Source organism: Triplophysa rosa, linkage group LG17, assembly GCF_024868665.1.
Source record: "Triplophysa rosa linkage group LG17, Trosa_1v2, whole genome shotgun sequence".
Taxonomy (NCBI): Eukaryota; Metazoa; Chordata; class Actinopteri; order Cypriniformes; family Nemacheilidae; genus Triplophysa; species Triplophysa rosa.
Genome location: NC_079906.1, coordinates 17,313,029 through 17,330,526, shown reverse-complemented (window position 1 = coordinate 17,330,526; position 17,498 = coordinate 17,313,029). Strand labels below are relative to the sequence as shown.

General features: G+C 38.9%; 1 protein-coding gene across 5 annotated transcripts in view; it reads right to left on the bottom strand.

The window, feature by feature from the left end:
* The window catches only part of fnbp1l (formin binding protein 1-like), a 45,769-nt gene that overhangs the window by 7,254 nt on the left and 21,017 nt on the right, over positions 1–17,498 (bottom strand). For all 5 annotated transcript variants that reach the window (XM_057356107.1, XM_057356108.1, XM_057356109.1 and 2 more), the window contains exons 2-9: positions 10,828–10,943; positions 6,104–6,154; positions 3,972–4,119; positions 3,756–3,818; positions 2,974–3,078; positions 2,690–2,818; positions 2,269–2,415; positions 92–295 (exon numbers count right to left, since the gene is read on the bottom strand). In XM_057356107.1, the coding sequence (XP_057212090.1) occupies positions 92–295; positions 2,269–2,415; positions 2,690–2,818; positions 2,974–3,078; positions 3,756–3,818; positions 3,972–4,119; positions 6,104–6,154; positions 10,828–10,943 (963 nt within the window). The remainder of the gene's footprint in view (positions 1–91; positions 296–2,268; positions 2,416–2,689; positions 2,819–2,973; positions 3,079–3,755; positions 3,819–3,971; positions 4,120–6,103; positions 6,155–10,827; positions 10,944–17,498) is intronic.

The window sequence follows — 17,498 nt, the reverse complement described above, 5'->3', positions numbered from 1 at the left end:
CGGTTTTTATTCTATTACCTATTGAGCAAACGAGCCTTAAAATAGTAAGAAGTTGAAAGAGGTGACAATGAAAAGTGCATCTAAACCTTACCTTGGGTTTCTTCCCAAAAAGCCAAAGCTTGTTTTTGGTTCTGCCGATGGCATGTTTGGGGTCTGGTTTGCCTCCCTCACTTTTGGGGGTCCCGATGGTGCTGTCTGACCCCGTCCTCTGGATGTTCTGACTGAAATCCTCAAATGGGAATTCACCAGGGGGATTGAATCCCGACTTAAATGACTCCACAACGATATCAGAATCCTGTGGGAGGACGACATCAGGTTTAATGTTTTAACACGTTTCGTTCAGTCTGCACACTCCCTTTTGTTTCTTTACAAACTATAACTACAACTGTATTTGGACCGCACCTTTATTTGTGCTTTTCAAATAATACGTGACTCTGACTCAGCTAACCTTAGTAACAATACTGAAAATATTCAACTGTAAAAAAAAGTAGGGCAAAAACGTGACATTATCCACGTTATGGGAATTTACTAGATAGTCGAAAAGGGCATTATATAGACGGTTTCAAAGTAACAACATAAACAAACGTTACTGCGCATGCGCCTGACCCCCACTTTTATTCACAAACAATATAGTGCCTGTAAATTATTTCTGATAACAAGCAAAAGAAGAACTGTTGGATGGCTAAACTTGTCTTTCCAATATTTTGAACCTAGATTGCTATACCAAGCTCAACCTCTAGATGTCAATGTACCATACGGTTTCAATAAATGCATCAAAACTACAGGACCCATTCAACAAATTGTTTATTTAATAAAATAAACGTACGGCAAAATACCACAAATAATTTATTTAATACACTTATTATTATACAGTAAAATAATAATATAAATTAATATACATGAAATAAAATATAAATAGTTATATTATTAGACACTAGCCAAACACAAACTGGAAGTTAACTGAGGGTCAGGCGCGAGCGTGTCCGATGAAACGGTCATAGACGGTTTCATCTTAACAACATAAACAAACATTACTGCGCATGCGCACTTTTGTGACCCCCCAACTGAACTTCCGATACACATACACAAACAATAGAGTGCCTGTAGATTATTTCTGATAGTAATCAAAAGAATCCGAGAAGAACCGTAACTTGTCTCTCCGATATTTTTTTTTAGACTCCGATACCAAGCATACGGTTTGTTTAAATGCAACCGAACTACAGGACCCATTCAACAAATTGAACGATGAAACAGCCTCAGGGATTGTGATGGAAAAGAAATGTGTCAGGAAATTTAATTTAATATTACAAAGACAAAAATTGTTTTACTCGTGCGTATGAATCATGCACAGAACCAGAAACAAGTATTAGGTAAACGGGGTCAAGTAATTTCATGTCGACTGGTTACCAGCCCACATCATTTTAACAACTGTGTCACACTACGAGTCCCATGCCAGCACTCATATTTTGTTATGGCATGAAAAGGCATTATATGGACATTCATATCTCAATAATGACGACGAAGGATGGTAAACAGTTTGGAAGTGTGTTTGTCGAGGGTGTGGTGCTCATTACAAAAGAACTGGCTTCATTTTACCACTTTAAGAGTCTCAATGAGGCTCATTTGACCTAAGCATTTCTGCAGAGGGCGTTAGGAAGTCCCAGGACAACACAAAGTGAGGTCATAAACAAAAGCATACACAGAAACGGGTCATACTCAGCGCCCGAATGGTTCTTTGCTGGGCGAAAGTAGTGACCATTGGTAAGGAATAATAGAGGAGAAATAAGAGAACAGAAAGAAAGAATGAAAAGCAGACTAGGCAAGATAATAATGTACTCTGTGGCAAAAATAATCATTATTTGTGTCACATAGGTTTGAAATAACATGAGGGTGAATAAATGATTAAAACAATAGACTTATTATTGCGGGATGAACTTTTCCTTTAAGCAGAGTAATTTTTCTTCAAACTGCCCCGGTGACCTTTAGAAAGAAAAAGAAAAACACTAGGTGTTCACACGATACACACATTAGTATCGGCAGCAGAATTCAGCAAACAGCAACTAATGTTTTCCTCTCCTTTCTCAACTGTCCACTCCCACTAGCCGTCTCCGATACTGCCTTTCTCCGCTGGTGTGCTGGACCATAGCTACGGAGAAAATCCTTAGGTGCAAAATGACCTCAGTCGGAAGCACGGTACATTCCCTTCAGTACATAATGGCGCATAATTTGTTACTTGTGGAAACGTACGTTGTGTGTTCCGGCACTTACCCTGCGCTCGTCCACATTTTTGGCGGCGGTCACCATGCCCTCCAGGCATTTGGAGATAATGGGAATGACTCTTCGTTCCACCTCAGCAAAACTCCGGTACGTCTCCCCCAGCTTGACCGTCCGACGTTCATCCATGTCCTGCAGATTCTACAAACACATGGACATAGACGTTTCAACTTGAGGATATTAAACTCTTCTATATCAAAAAGTGATGCATATAGATCAAAAATACTGATGACTCATTATGCACTATATTCCTTTGGCCAATCAAAAGCTCTGTAGAATATAACAATCCCTCCCACCTCAATCAAATTGTTACAAAGTTACAAATAATCATCATTAAAAAATCTAGAAAAATACTAAATAACAGGAACTAAAAAGCAGGTTTGGGGAAGCATTAGTAGAAAGCAGACAGTCTCACCTTGAATATCTGAGGGATGGACACGTTAAAGTGCTTCAACTGCTCACTGTTGAAGTTTTGTAACTGGGCGGCGTACTCGTTCTTGCTTTCCTCCGCCATGTGTTGTCTTAGATACAGCTGGGACTTTGCCTAAAACAGAACGAATGGTCCATCTGTATTACTGACACATCGAGAGTTCAATCCAGACCTCAGAACAACCCGAGTGTTGGGATTGTTCTAATGGTTTTAGTCCTTTACACTCAGACAGTAACTGTACAAAATAAATCAAGGAACACATGAACTACCTTTTCCACCTCAGACTTTGTGGCGTTGATGTCATTGTCTAACCTATCATACATCATCTGCGATTTCTCTGCCTCTCTGCATTCTCGCTCAAACTTCTTTTTACTCTGTGAAGTAAAGAAAAAAAGATGGACTGTCAAAACAGACGGGATGCCATTCCTATGACACTGCAAGCACATCGTTTGCAAAATCTGACAGGACTTGATCTGGTGACAACAGATACTGAAACTCACACAAACATACATGCAAAGGAAGAGTTAGGCGTTATGGCTTCCAAAGCATCTGTGTTTCATTTTGTGACGGTGCAAGAAAGAGGAATAGCTGTGCGATTACGACACGGCAGTTCTCAACGCCAGATTCAGCTGTTGCTGGCCTCGGTCGGCAGCAACCATAAAACTGCAAAAATACTTCAGCCTCGCTGTCTACGAGACGCACTGACAGGCAGGAAACCTACAAGATGCAGGAATGCAGCAAAGGGTACGAATCCGAGAAAGAGGGAAAACAGAATGGAAAAAGGGAGCTTGATAACATAAGTGAGCCACAGGAAGGTTTGCATCGGTGCCAACAGCTTTCCACTTCATAGCACTGTCACTTTCTTCTGTTTTGTGCTCACACACACACACAAGCAGACATCTGGATCCCAGGTCACAGCTGGAGGAGAGGTTGTGATTCGGTCACCCACATTTATATTTAGTGACAAAACTCCAACTTGTACACCAGCAATACATTAAACATTGTACTCAAGTCCTGCTAATTTTCCCTTCCTAAACCCACAAATACTCACATTATCCATGTGTTTCCAGCACTGGTCTAGATACTGCTGGGTTTTTCTTCCCTCCTGAAGGTGCTGTGGTAAAGACACGAGAAAGGAATTAAAAATAAAATCTCTTACCTAAAGCAAAGCATCACTGCATTCAAGCTCAGGTGTATAGTATAGAATAGAATAGAATGCCTTTATTGTCACTGTACGCATGTACAATAGTATATAGTCAATACTCACATGTTTCCTCTCTGCCTTCAGGTCCTGTGAGTATCTCATCAGCTCCCCGTACACTTTGTGCCCCATCTCCTCGGCAACGACCTCTCGCTGACCCGCGTAGTCATTCAACTCGTTCAGTATGGCGTTGAACGACAAACAGGAAGTGAACCTACAGGACGACAAAAACAAGATAACGATGAATATAGTATATATATAATAAACTTGGATTATGTTAAAACAGCTGTTTTCCATACATTTTCTAAAGCGTTGGTAGTATTAGTAATCAAATGTTAGGAATGTTTTTGTAAAATTAAAAATATTATTTATTCCTATTAATTAGACATATTTTATTTAGTTTAATTATAATTAATTATAATACATTCTCTTCATATATTATAATATGAATATCTTATATCCCCAACTTATATTTTTATTAGGGATGCACGATAAATTATCGGCCATATCGGTAAAGGCCGATAAATGTTCATTTTTAATGTTATCGGTATCGGCCGATAATAAAATTTGTGCAGATATATTAAAGCCAATAAATCTTGAATCATTTCCTCTGGTTAAACTACTTCATCTGCACGCTGCTCGCAGTTAAAATACAGTACAGTACAATCTTTCTGTCGTGATCATTCACTTACTGCTATTATCAAAACATTGCTGATGAAGGTACAGTATGTAGATACAGTATTTAGGAATGTGTAAATTATAAGAACAAAAGCATATTGTTTGAATCGGACTGCTGTCTGAATGCTTTCTGTCTTGAGACCTGTTAGACATGTGGCTATTGAAAAAAAATTTCTGGAAGAACATCTATAATATGTTTATTAAATATACCAGAAAAGTTTGAAGGTTAAAGAATCGTATAGTGTAAAGTAGGCTTGGTACATGATTTTCAGGGGAAAAAGGAGAACTAATGGTTACCTTGTTTAGATACATTATATCGGCCAATATATCGGTTATCGGCTTCCAATGTTAAAGAATTATCGGTTATCGTTATAGGCCAAAATTTACATATCGGTGCATCCCTAATTTTTAGAAATATAAAATCACACATTATTTCATGCACTTATCTTCATGAAAGCTAAAATCAAATAATGTCAAACAAACATTTTCCATGAAACTGCACCCGACAGCTCAACTTATAAATCATAATTATAAGCTTACTACAGCAATGGGGGTAAGGAGACAGTTTTGTAAACTTATTCTTTATATACCTGATTAACAAATTATTTTTGTTTATTTTTAACAAAAAAAAATAATGCAACATTAATTAATTAAATGAATGAATTAAATCACAAAGCTAAAGACAGCAAAATGCAACAAACAAAAATCCACAAATATGAGTACTAGAAAACATTTAAGATCTTAATATGATCGCTAGACCTCACATGAACTCAACTCAGGGCTTAGTTCAAATATGAGACATTTTATTGCTTAGGTTTTGAAAGATCCCATTGTCTATTCCTTTATAAAAAATGAAATGCATTTAACATACAACACACACATACACAAACACAAACACACACAGACACAGCATCTCCTCAGGTTGCCTTCACGGCCACCGGGGACCCACGGACTTCAGTCTATCTGAATGTTGATATTGACCAAAGGCCAGCTTGCGAGGCATGACTAGCTCACTATATTAAAAATCCCTCCTTCACAAGCACACCAGGCGGCTCGTATCTTCTCTTCAGGGGGGGGGGGTTGTGCATTGGGAGAGCTCCCCCACCTCCAGAGTTGAGTTCTAATCAGCGAGCTGTCTGTACACTGCATGAAGAATGTCCCGGGACAGAAACACGCCGAGAGAAATTATTCCTGTATAATGGAATTCATTACGGGATGTGGGAGGGTCCTGTGCTGACACCCAACATTCACCCCCCATTCCCAACCTCCCCCTGACATATAAACCTACAGCAAACAGAACATGCTGCAGCCAAAACGTGAAGTTTATTTAATGTTTAAATTCTTATCAGCTTAAACATAATTTAAGACATCATTAAAAGAACACTGTAAAACAACATTCAGTCAACAGAAAATAAATACTTAAATAAAATTAAATGGAAATTGGCCGAATTTCTAAACTAAGTGAAATGTAAAATATTTGACTTATTTCTATTTCTGTCACTGCCTGAAGCTCAACTCACCGGGGCTCTTCATCTTTGGAGCGTTTGGGGCAGTATTTCTTCACCAGACTCCTGTTGAGAAACAAAATAACAATTTAAAATGCATAGCATTTTTCTCTCACATTTTGCCTAGATGAAACAAAAACATCAACATCAGGGCTCAAAAAACTACAGCTATTTGTACAGCTCTGAAGGGAAAACAACAGTCTGTCCACAGCATGTTTGGTTTTTGCATCAGAAAATGTAAGTAGGCCACGGTAAACAGGCCAAAAAAAGTGATGGTATGCTAATGCCTCTTCCCCTCCCCTCGTCCCACGCAAAATAAACTCAGGGGAAGAGCGCTGAGACGAATCTTATGTGGGAGCTGTTGAGAGACGCTCTGCTGCTGCACTTCGGCATGCTTCTCTCTTGAGGGGGCTCTGTTTCGTGTGCAAGGGGAGTGAGAGATCCCCCTTCCTCAACCCGCACCCCCACTGAGCTGCATAAATGATCCCTGTCACTTCCTGTAAGTAAAGTTCCTCAAATTCACTTCATGAATTAGATCAAACAAAAAGACACTTATTATGATTAATACTCAGATAACTTCTCAAAAAGAACTTTTATTCTTCTGTCAATGTCAGATCTTGCTGAAGTGAGCAGTGCATTACAGTAGTATATTATACTGGGCTAGAAAACAATATTTAAAGGCGGGGTGTCCGATTTCTCGTAGCCGTTGTTGATGTTCAAATCACCAAAACAAACACACCCCCACCTTTCGCTTTCGTCAGCGCTCGGCTCGGCTAATGTCCGCCCTCCTGTGCATTGTTCACCTTACTGCTGATTGGCTACAAGGATGTTTTGGCACTCGGCCCGACTCGGTTGTCTAAAGCGTAATTCGGAAATCGGTTACCCCGCCTTTAATTCATGACACATCACCTTTCGAACCTTTTAAAGAGTAAATAATTTGTGATTTTTAAGGTCCTACTTTGGTTCATGGAGTGTCCAACAACAAGTTTACATACATACAAGGTGTAAAAACACTTTCATTTTCTAATAATAGGCAGTTATTATTACCTTACTTCTTGACTGACTTGACAAATGATTCGTTCGGCGATTCATCTATCTTATTCCCTCCTTTCTGTCAGCCTACTGTGATCTGATTGGTCAGATGGTCTGGTCTGCTGTGATTTGTCTACCGCGTGCAGTGTCGCAAATGGAACTTAGGCGGGCATTACACGGAGTGAAGCAAATCCGACCCGGAACTGAAATTAAAATGACAGACGACTCGTTCGCGTGATTCAGAGTCCACTCCTTCTTCCCAAGCCAATAGCTTTGTTATTCGTTCACTTTTGGCTTTACAACTTGGCAGACTGCTTACATTCACATTTTTACATTTTATGCATTTGGCATACGCTTTCATCCAAAGCGACTTACATTGCATTATACATATTTGTTTCGAAGTATGTGCAATCCCCTGGGATCGAACCCATGACCTTGGCGTTGCTAGCACCATGCTCTAACCACTGAGCTACAGGAAAGCATTCACACACAGCAACATTACACACGGCATGAAATGTAATTTTAAGGACATTGTAATATTTACTCTTTAATGCACACAATGTACAGCATATGTTTACATTTGTTTTTTGTGTTTTATAGTTTTTGATTTGGACATTATTTAAAGGAGAGAGTTGGACAAGAGCTAGACTTCAATAAAATTAAAAAGTAAACAGTTATTGAAATTCATTTACAAAGCAACTTTAATCATATTATGGCAAAAAGGCTTGCTAGCCAAAGTAATGTCATTTAAAGTGACAGTTTACACAAAAATGATAATTCTGTCATCATTTACTCACCCTCTTGTCATTTCAAACCTGTATGACTCTCTTTCTTCTGCAGTTCACAAAAGAAGATATTTTGGAGAATCTTGTTAACTGGCCCCATTCACTTGCATTGGTTTTGTGTCCACACAATAAAAGTGAATGGGTACCAACTTTCTTCAAAATATCTTCTTTTCCAGAAGAAAGTAATTCAGGTTTGAAATGACAAGAGGGTGATTAAATGATGAAAGAATTATAATTTTTGGGTGAACTATCCCTTTAACATACAAAATAACAATACATAACGCAGATATTCAAGAGTAATGTACATCAGCTCCATTCACTCCTCGCCATGTCAGCTCTTGAGAGAAAACACAGTCTGGGTGTTGCCATGTGTAACGGGCCACGTCTCACGGGGGTTAGAGAGCAGTGTGGGATCTGTCAGTTAGAGTGAATGTGGTACTACACCAAAACCCTCAATGAGATTTGAGAGGGGGAAGAGGAGGGACTCAATGACCGTATCTAGGCAACAACAGAATGTCTACAGAGACATATGCATCCCGAGAGAGGAGAGGACAGAAATGGAGATCAGGAGAGAAGAGGTGAGAAGAGGAAACAAGAGGTGAAAAGACAAAGCGGAGGAGAGAAGTGAGAGAAAAGGCCCCAGCTGCAATGTCCTGTGGCGATTTCACAGCATGTCTCATTCATAGTTTGATCTCACATCAAATCTTACAACGTGGAACCTGTAGGGGAAACAGCGCTGTGTTGTTTATGACCACTGATGTGTCTCTCTCCATCACATCGACTCCCTAAGCAACATTACCTCATCAGGGAACGATCAGAAAAATCAATAAAATGAATCGAGAATGATGCTCTTGTTAAGCCTATCAAAATCACATTATTATGGTGCAAGTTGTCCATACAAATGTACATTTAGGCTGATAAACTACATCACCTGGCAGAATATTGTTTTGTAATTTTTGTTAAAGAGGAGGTAACGCACGCAGTTTCTGCAAAGCTCATATTAATCTCGAGTACATCATTAATCTTGAGTATAGAGAAGTACTGCATCCTTTGTATCTTCGGAGAATCTTCAGTTTGATCAAATTTATAAAAGATTTTATACAGTTGTGCGATTATTTCCGGAAACAGGCGAGCCCCTGAAGGCGTGCGGGGGGCGGAACTAAAGCAGGAGCACACAATACATCAGGGCTAGTCAACTGGCGGCCCGTAGGCCAAATGCGGCCCGCCAATCATCTTTTCCTGGCCCTCCTTAACATTTCAAATAAGTGGACAGACTTTAAGAACGGTGTGCTTTAAATGCACGTCCTCCTGAGACGCCACATCTTTAAAAGTCCAAAACGCTGCTACATTCAAAACGAAAGTAATTCCCGCGGCTCATAATGTTTTACGTCTCAAAGCGATTTGATCGGTCAGTTCAAGAAACTTAATGTTATTTACAACGTTATAATCAGCAATGCATTGCACAGCCACAGGCAATCGGTTTGCGCACGCGATAGGTCGTGTTCTAAAACACATTTTGTGCCCTTGAAAGTAGGCTAACTGTAGGAAGGGTACACCACGTGAACGGTTGTCTCAGATAAGGGGAAACGGTGTTGTTTTTATTACTGCATTCATTAAGTATAACGGCTATATTTATGAAAAACAGCTGTTCATCTCCCCCAGAACTCGCACTATACAAAGGCTCTGCCCTGTATGTGCGTGGGGCACATGAATGCGATTGGAATTCACCCGAAGATGTGATAATAGCGTTCAGTTTCTTGCACAGATCAATTGACTCGCTTTATAAGACGCGAATTTAACGTCACAAGGGGCAGGGATTACTTTTGTGTTGAATGTATTTGCGTTTTTGACTTCTATTGATTTAACTTTAATTAATTCAACCAAATATCTTCAGAAATATCTTCTTGAAAAAACAATGCCACCCACATCTCGGTGTACTGGAGGACTGGGTGAGTAAATTAGTAGCAATTTTTGGGTAAAGTAACTCATTAAGGAATATAAAATACAATTAAAAAGACAATATCCCTTTTAATTTAATATCATGAAAAGGCACAAATACTGGATGCAATATTTGCGTGCATGTTTTAATCATGGCCTATAAGTAACAGCAACAAAAACAGTATTAAAGGAACAAAACGCAATAAATAACAGAAGAAATGAGAATATGGTAAAAAACTGGCCCGCATCCTATTTATACTTTTGGAATCTGGCCCTCAAAGAAAAGTAGTTGAAGACCCCTGCAATACATCATCGCATTATCCCGGCATAACTGTTGATTCACTATAAGTTTGTGTTGTTTACATAATGCACGTATGCGCCGATTGCAAACAAAAAACAGACATTGGCGCAGCTTCACTTACCGTGTGCAGTTAATGTCCGGCATCTTTCAGCGCTGGGACTGCACCATCTAACAGTTATAAACAATCTCCAAATCCAGCATTATATCCACCGTTTATATAACTTTCGGTGAGGAATTGCAGTGAACTAACACAGCTAAACTTCAGTGCAACGAACAAAGCGCATTGATGGGCGGGCTCTCGCTGGTTGACGAGTGGGCGTGCTCTTTTTCTTGCTCTTGCTGGTTGACGCGTGGGCGTGCTTTTCCAGAAGAATTATCCAATAAGGGACTAAGAAAAGTTGTTACGTAAGGGAATTTCATGTTCAGAAAAAAAACTTTCTGAAATCTATACGAATCCTAGGGGGTGGTTCCAGCACAGAAATACTACGTGATATGTCTTTGACAAGTTGACCGTGTTAAGCATGAGAAGCCAGCATGTTTAACATTTTAAAGAAGTCAGAATGCATGAAACACTATTGCACCACCACCTTAATATATTGACTGTTTTTAAAAAGCAAAAAACATGTAATGCATTGTCAACAGAACCAGACATCAGAACTGATGGCTAAAATGTATAGACTCACCGTAACTGCTTCGCATACGTCTGCTCGATCTCCAGACGCTCCTTGACGAATTTTGCATAGCGCTCCAGAAAATCGATGCCCCATTGCGTGTGCTTGTCCAGATTTTCAAACTGGTCCTGATCAAGAGAGAGAGGGGAAGAGAGAGATCGAGTGAATGAAAGTTTGATCTTTACCGGCCTGCTGCTGCCAGACAGGAAACATGAATATGGAAAGACTTGTTTGAAGAATATTAAACATTTGCTGGGTGACTGCAGAATATAAATCATTGCTGAATAAACATTCACGTGAAGAAAGAGGATCGTTTGATTGCTTTGAGCAGAATTTGAACATTTCTGGTTGTCTTCAGTCTACATACAGCATCTTAAACATGATGTCCCAGATAATCATTTCAACGTGTCCTCAAAGTGTATAGACAAACTGGAAACTCTCTAAATTTATATTGAGCCAGAGAAAACAATAATTAAATCATGTGATCATTGATCTGTTAATCGAGATGTTTGGAAGGCTGTATTACCAAAAACGACAACTAGCTATTGATAAACATCATTCACTAGCCTGGATGGTCTTAAAGCCCTTTAGCAGTCAGAATTCAACTTTATTTCCCTGTTATCTGGCCTGTGGTTGATAAACACCAAAACTATGTTTCCAGGAATTTTTACCAAGCATAATTATAACCCCTGGATGGACTGTTCTTTTACCTGTGCCATCTGTATTATTGCTCAGATTTATTATTTAATGAAACACAAGATATTGTTATTGTCAAAGTTATGGAAAAATCTCTGTGTTTTATCTGTCATTCAGTCGTCTAAATAACCGCAGAGCGCCAATCTGGACGGCAAACCGGGTGAGCTGTTCCAGCTCACAGCGATTACATCACAATCCACACCGCCAACCCAACAACACAGACACAGCACCATCCATCTGCGTTCTAAACGACACACAACTCTACGGAGGAGTGATGTTTACAGCTTAACATTTCAGGCCTATTTATGGTAAAGCCCTCGATTTAACAGACTCAGACGGGGGAAGAAACGAGAGCAGGCCTTCAGACTAGAGAAAAAACATGGGAGTCATTGATCCTCAATAAGTCAGATCACGGAATTGCACAGACTGATGCTCAGCTGGTCCTTAATCTTTTTATAAAAATGAAGTTAATTAATTGAAATAAAAATAAAAATGTTTCATGGGTATTTGGGAGCTTCAAGTGAGTGAGACGTCTCACACTAGAGACATGTCTTTATGAACTGTGAATGCGACCGCAGGCTTTCGACTCTCAGTCCTGAGTTCAGCATGTGAGAGTCAGGCGGGCTGTATGATGAGGATGATCTTTGATAGGCGACACTGAAAGAGAGAGACAGGCATGCTGGGTATTACCCTGAGGCAGAGCCAGTCTGTTCACAGGAGGCGCAAGACAACAATCTCTCCCCTGTTCAAGAGCAGACGACATGCGATAAATAGTGATTCAGATGATGTTTCCATCCAAATCAACATACAAGGTTAGGAAATGTACAGTGCTCAATGCCTTGTTCCTAGACACATAGGTAGTTGACAAATAAACTGTACATGTGTCCTATGGTGTGACATAGCAAATATTTAACAACTAACGATGAAGATGAATCTCTCTTATGCTGTATTATATTATACATGTAAAAATAATAATATAAAACATTATAACAGTTTGTCTTCTAACTTTTTGGTGTCACACCAAAAACACATTTACAGTTCGTTTCTGTGCTTAAAGGCTAAACAGTCCACGGGTATTTGTAATGACACCCACAGTCTTAAAGGGATAGTTCACACATAAATATAAATTCTGTCATTTCACAAAAAAGATGATATTTTGTAGAATTTGGGAAACCAAACAATCCTGGGGCACCATTGACTACCACAATAGTTCCCTATTATAGCAGTAAATAGTGCCCCAGATCTGTTTGGTTACAACTTACAAGTATTCTTCCAAAAATCTTTCTTTGGGTTTATTAGAACAATAAAATGTATACAGGTTTGGAGTTTGGGTAAATGATGACAATAGTTGGGCACACTATCCCTTTAAAAACATCTCCGAGATGCGACACAACGGCTCAAGAAATCCATCTAACACAAGCGTACAGATTAACATGTTACAAACTTCCACTGGAGCTTTGTGGTGTTCACAGTGTTTATCAGAAATCAAACCCCCAACATTTTGGTTGTACGCCTGGATCACAAAAAAACTACCACACCAGCCCCACGCGAGAGTAGAACAGAGGAGAGATTTGTTGTGAAGTTCTGGCACCAGCTCTGCGATAGGAGCCAGCCAATGAACTTCCTCCACTGGAGAACAATGAACAAACCTTTTTACAGAACCTCGAGGAACTCGACACAGATTGCAACCTCATTTTATAAGCCTCACCCTGAGGACTTCTGACGAAAATAACCAGGAATAGACTTGATGACCGCTGATGAGAGACATCGTAAACTAAACCATGTTACGACACAAGGATATTAATGACAATCACATGTGTTGTGACACCAGGGACGTGCACATCAGGACGGCCATGCCTCATTAACATGTTGACCCTAACACAAGCAACAAACAGACACACAACAGTTGAGTAGGCCTAACAGTGTTTGCTGAGATTTCTAGTAGCATTGACCAATTGGTTTTCTCAGATTATGGCAAACACAAGCCAGAGCCATTGAGAGAGAGAGAGTCGTGTCAACTCCGTTAACTCCAATCCAACCGTTTTTTCACAGAAATGGCGGTTCATGGAGGCTCTCAGTAGTTCCCGGAAGTTAACTCATGGAGCTGAGGCTAAACAGACCAACTGAGGTAAACTTTTAACCCATTTAAAGAAATACGTCATTTAATGGATAAAAAAAATGAAAGAAATAAAGCATTTAAAGAGAAAACATAACTTCCTGGAACTATCTGAAGGCTCCATGAATCTCCTCGCTCTCTCAATGGCTCTGACACAAACTAGCCTAAAGCTAGGCAATGTAGCTAAAATGATCTCCTGATGTTTTTACCCTCGTGACAGCATAATTATTACTATAATATTTACTTAGATATTTATGAAAAAGTAAATGAAAAATAAAATTTGCTTATAATTTGCTAACTAGTTTGCTTCTATTTGAGGAACCATCAATTTTGACTAAACAACTATTGTTGTCATGCAGTTTCAAAAAAATACAAACCAGCACTTATCAAATAAGATTTCAAAGAATGTAAAATGAGAAATAGACATAGGCCTATATATTAAAAATCACAGAACGCTAATAAAATACATTGCAAGTCATGTCACAAGTAGTGAACATGCAGGTCTACAAAGATGTTTTATAAAGAACTCCAATAACAGTGCAGTATGAATTACAGTGCCATTTAAAATGATTATAATTTTAATTTATTAATCTTAATTTTATATCATCAAGACGATTAAAACAAATACACACACTAAAATCAAATCAATGCAGCAAGCAGTGAGAGTGAAAGAGAGAGAGAGTGAGAGAGAAGGATAAAGTGCTATTAAGATAAAGCAGGAATCTCTGTTTGTACACAGAAGCAGCAGTTAATCATTGCTCTGAGTTACATTCACTGCACACACTGCACCACACCTTTTAACCGCAGCCCCTGACACTCACATCAGATGAGGTGGGAGGTTTAAATATAAATTATCTCCTAAGAACTGATGAGTATAGCATAAACACATAAGCATGTGGGAGTTTTATGAGGGCCAGGGAGGGAGGTCCTGTGGGTTCAATGCTGGTCGCTGCTGAAATCAAAGAAAATCACCTTAGCAGCACGCTGACTCTTCATTCGAGTGGAAAAACATCATCCCCCACCATCTGTCATTCTTTAACTGGAATTTAACTTACACGTGCATGTTTAAGGTGAAAATACTGAGTTACTTCACCACATACATGCTAGAGATAAGCAAAACTAAACATAAGTGTCAACTAGTGAGTGGGTCATCGGAACAACTAGTGTTAAAGTGATAGTTCACCCAAAAATGAAAACCCTGTCAATATTCACTTGCCCTCTTGTCATTTCAAACCTGGGTTACTTTCTTCTGCAGAAGACAAAATAATAAGATATTTTGAAGAAGTTGGTAACAAAACAACGGTGGTACCCGTTGATTTGCATTTGTTTTGTGTCCATACAATAGAAGGGAATTGGTATTGCCGTAGTTCGGTTACCAACATTCTTCAAAATATCTTCTTTTGAGTTTTGAGGGTGAGTAAATTACAGAATTTTCATTTTTGGGTGAATTATTCCTTTAAGAAAATCAGCCCCATATATATACATATATATATATAAAATGATACAGACAAACGTGAGTCGATATAATGAGGGGACTTCTTTGCCATGTGCAGAAGTAATATACGAATATACCTTGATAAGAATACAGTTCAATACAATGCAGTTACCTGGAGTGGGTGTGACATAAAGTGACACATAACAAGAGAAGTGTTCTTGAATAATACCCAACCATAAGTTAACCACAAAAGGAAGGTTTAATAATAATGTTTGCTTTTACGTTAAGGGTGCGTTCATATTTCTAGTTCGGTTCTTTTGGACCGGACCAAAACATAAAAAAATAAATGTAGTCCTGGTTCGCTTAGCGTTCAGACTGGCATTTTAAGGGTGAACCTAAAGATATCAAATTTAACAGCTTACATGTAAAGTCGTAACGTGATTGGACAGCTTGGTTGACAGCTCGAACAAAACATGGCATATATTATGAACACACCTGAAAATGCTAATGGTTAAGCAGGGTATTACTTCCTCTTTCAGTCTGGCACCACCTGCACATTGGTAAATATACAGTATAATAGATTAATCATTGTAAGAACGGAATAAAATTTAAGGAACAAGATATACATTAAGACAAAAAATGTAACCATCGCTTGCCTATGTTAAACATGCCCACCTTGGTTGCTGAGCACTACTATGTGGTTGCGAAGGGGTTCTGACTGTTTTTTAGCAAATTGAATGCCGAAGTTTAGAGTGCAAATCCATAACACAAACAATAACAGTTTAACAGGAATGACTGCCTTAGCAAACATCAGTAAATATTAAGTAAACCATTCACCGACTCATCGGGAGAAAGAAATCGAGGATTATGAACCACAAACTGGCAGATTGGTCAACCAGCAGGTTTCTTCACATCCACGGACCAAAATCACACCGATGACATCCAACGCACAGCTTGAGCCATGGGTCTTAGTGCCATGTGTTCTCTGACTGGCCCGTAGGCACCAATAACAATATGAATATGGTGGTCTGTCAGCTTGCTGCGAGTCTGTTTAATTGGCAACATTGATGGGTCGGTCCCATGACTTTGGATGCTAAATGTTAGACAGGCCCAGAATCTTTCACACGTCTTTGTTCTTACTCGAAACTCAGCCCGTTCAAATTTTAAACCGTGAAATTAAACAAAATTGGGTTGGCATTATTCATCCTATTCTCTGGTCGGCTCGCTGGCACTGTTGGTGCCAGTGGTAGGCGAGCATGCTCACATTGTACCCTTACGTCACCCTCCCTAAACGCTCCTGAATAATTTAACTCAATGAGTTCATGCAGGCTCCGCCTCCACAGGCTAACTTGCAGTTGCTAGGAGACAAAGGGGGCGGGTTATATCGGTTTACAGAAACCTGAGAGATGTTAAAATTGAGTCTCAGATCCACACAGCGGTGTCGAGGATGTCTCAACAGATCAGAAATTAACTGGAGCAAAAATATAGCTGAATGTGACTTTTACTTCTGTCCCAATTACACGTTTTATCTTTTAAAAGTGAATCTGTAACTTTAGCCTCTATATTTCCATTTCTGATTAATACATAAAATTGCAAGAAGTAGCGGCTAAAGTTAAATTAAAAGTACATTTCCTACAAAAACATACCCAAAAGCTTAAATCATAAATAATAAATATTTTACATTTGCATTTGTTTATTAGAATAAGGAGAGTTTTGGACAATTTTATATCTATACTTGCATAACTAATATTTTGTTTTTAAACAAAAAGGAGGTAACATTTTATATTATATTATAATTCTAGTCTGACCTCATACAAAAAATATCTAACAAAAAAGGTAATTTCAGAGTTCAGACACTGGTTAAGAGTCCTTTAAATAAGAAATGACAGGAGAGGGATGTGTGGGGGAACTTTTTCAATAAAATGCTCCCTGAGAATTTCTTGTCGTGCTTACAAAGTATATTAGATTTCCTTCCAGTGCTGCAAGATGAGGTCTCCATTGCAAGGTGATTCCAGAAAAGCTCTTTTTACATTTTTCCAGACATCCCCATTTCACGATTCCACCAGACAGACACTGTGAACTGCTTATTGTTGACACAATCTTTATAACGAATTTCTGTGTAAATGACATCTGCATTTACAATTCACAAGTTTTCATACTCTTCAATGTGCCAATTTCTGACACTTTTACGCACTGTGGGGAAAATAAATGTGTGCTTTCAATCACGCAAGCTTCCATTGCACTATACAAATAAATCAGCCTTTGACCAGTAACAGGACGTTTCAGCAACTGCTGTAAATGTTATTGTGGGTCATATCATATCATATGAAGGTGTTGAAAACAAAAAGCTTGGGGAAACAAAAGCAAAAAGTCATAAGACTTGGAATGTGTAAAACAGAGATAAAGTTTTTTTTTTTTACAAATTGTTGAAAGAAA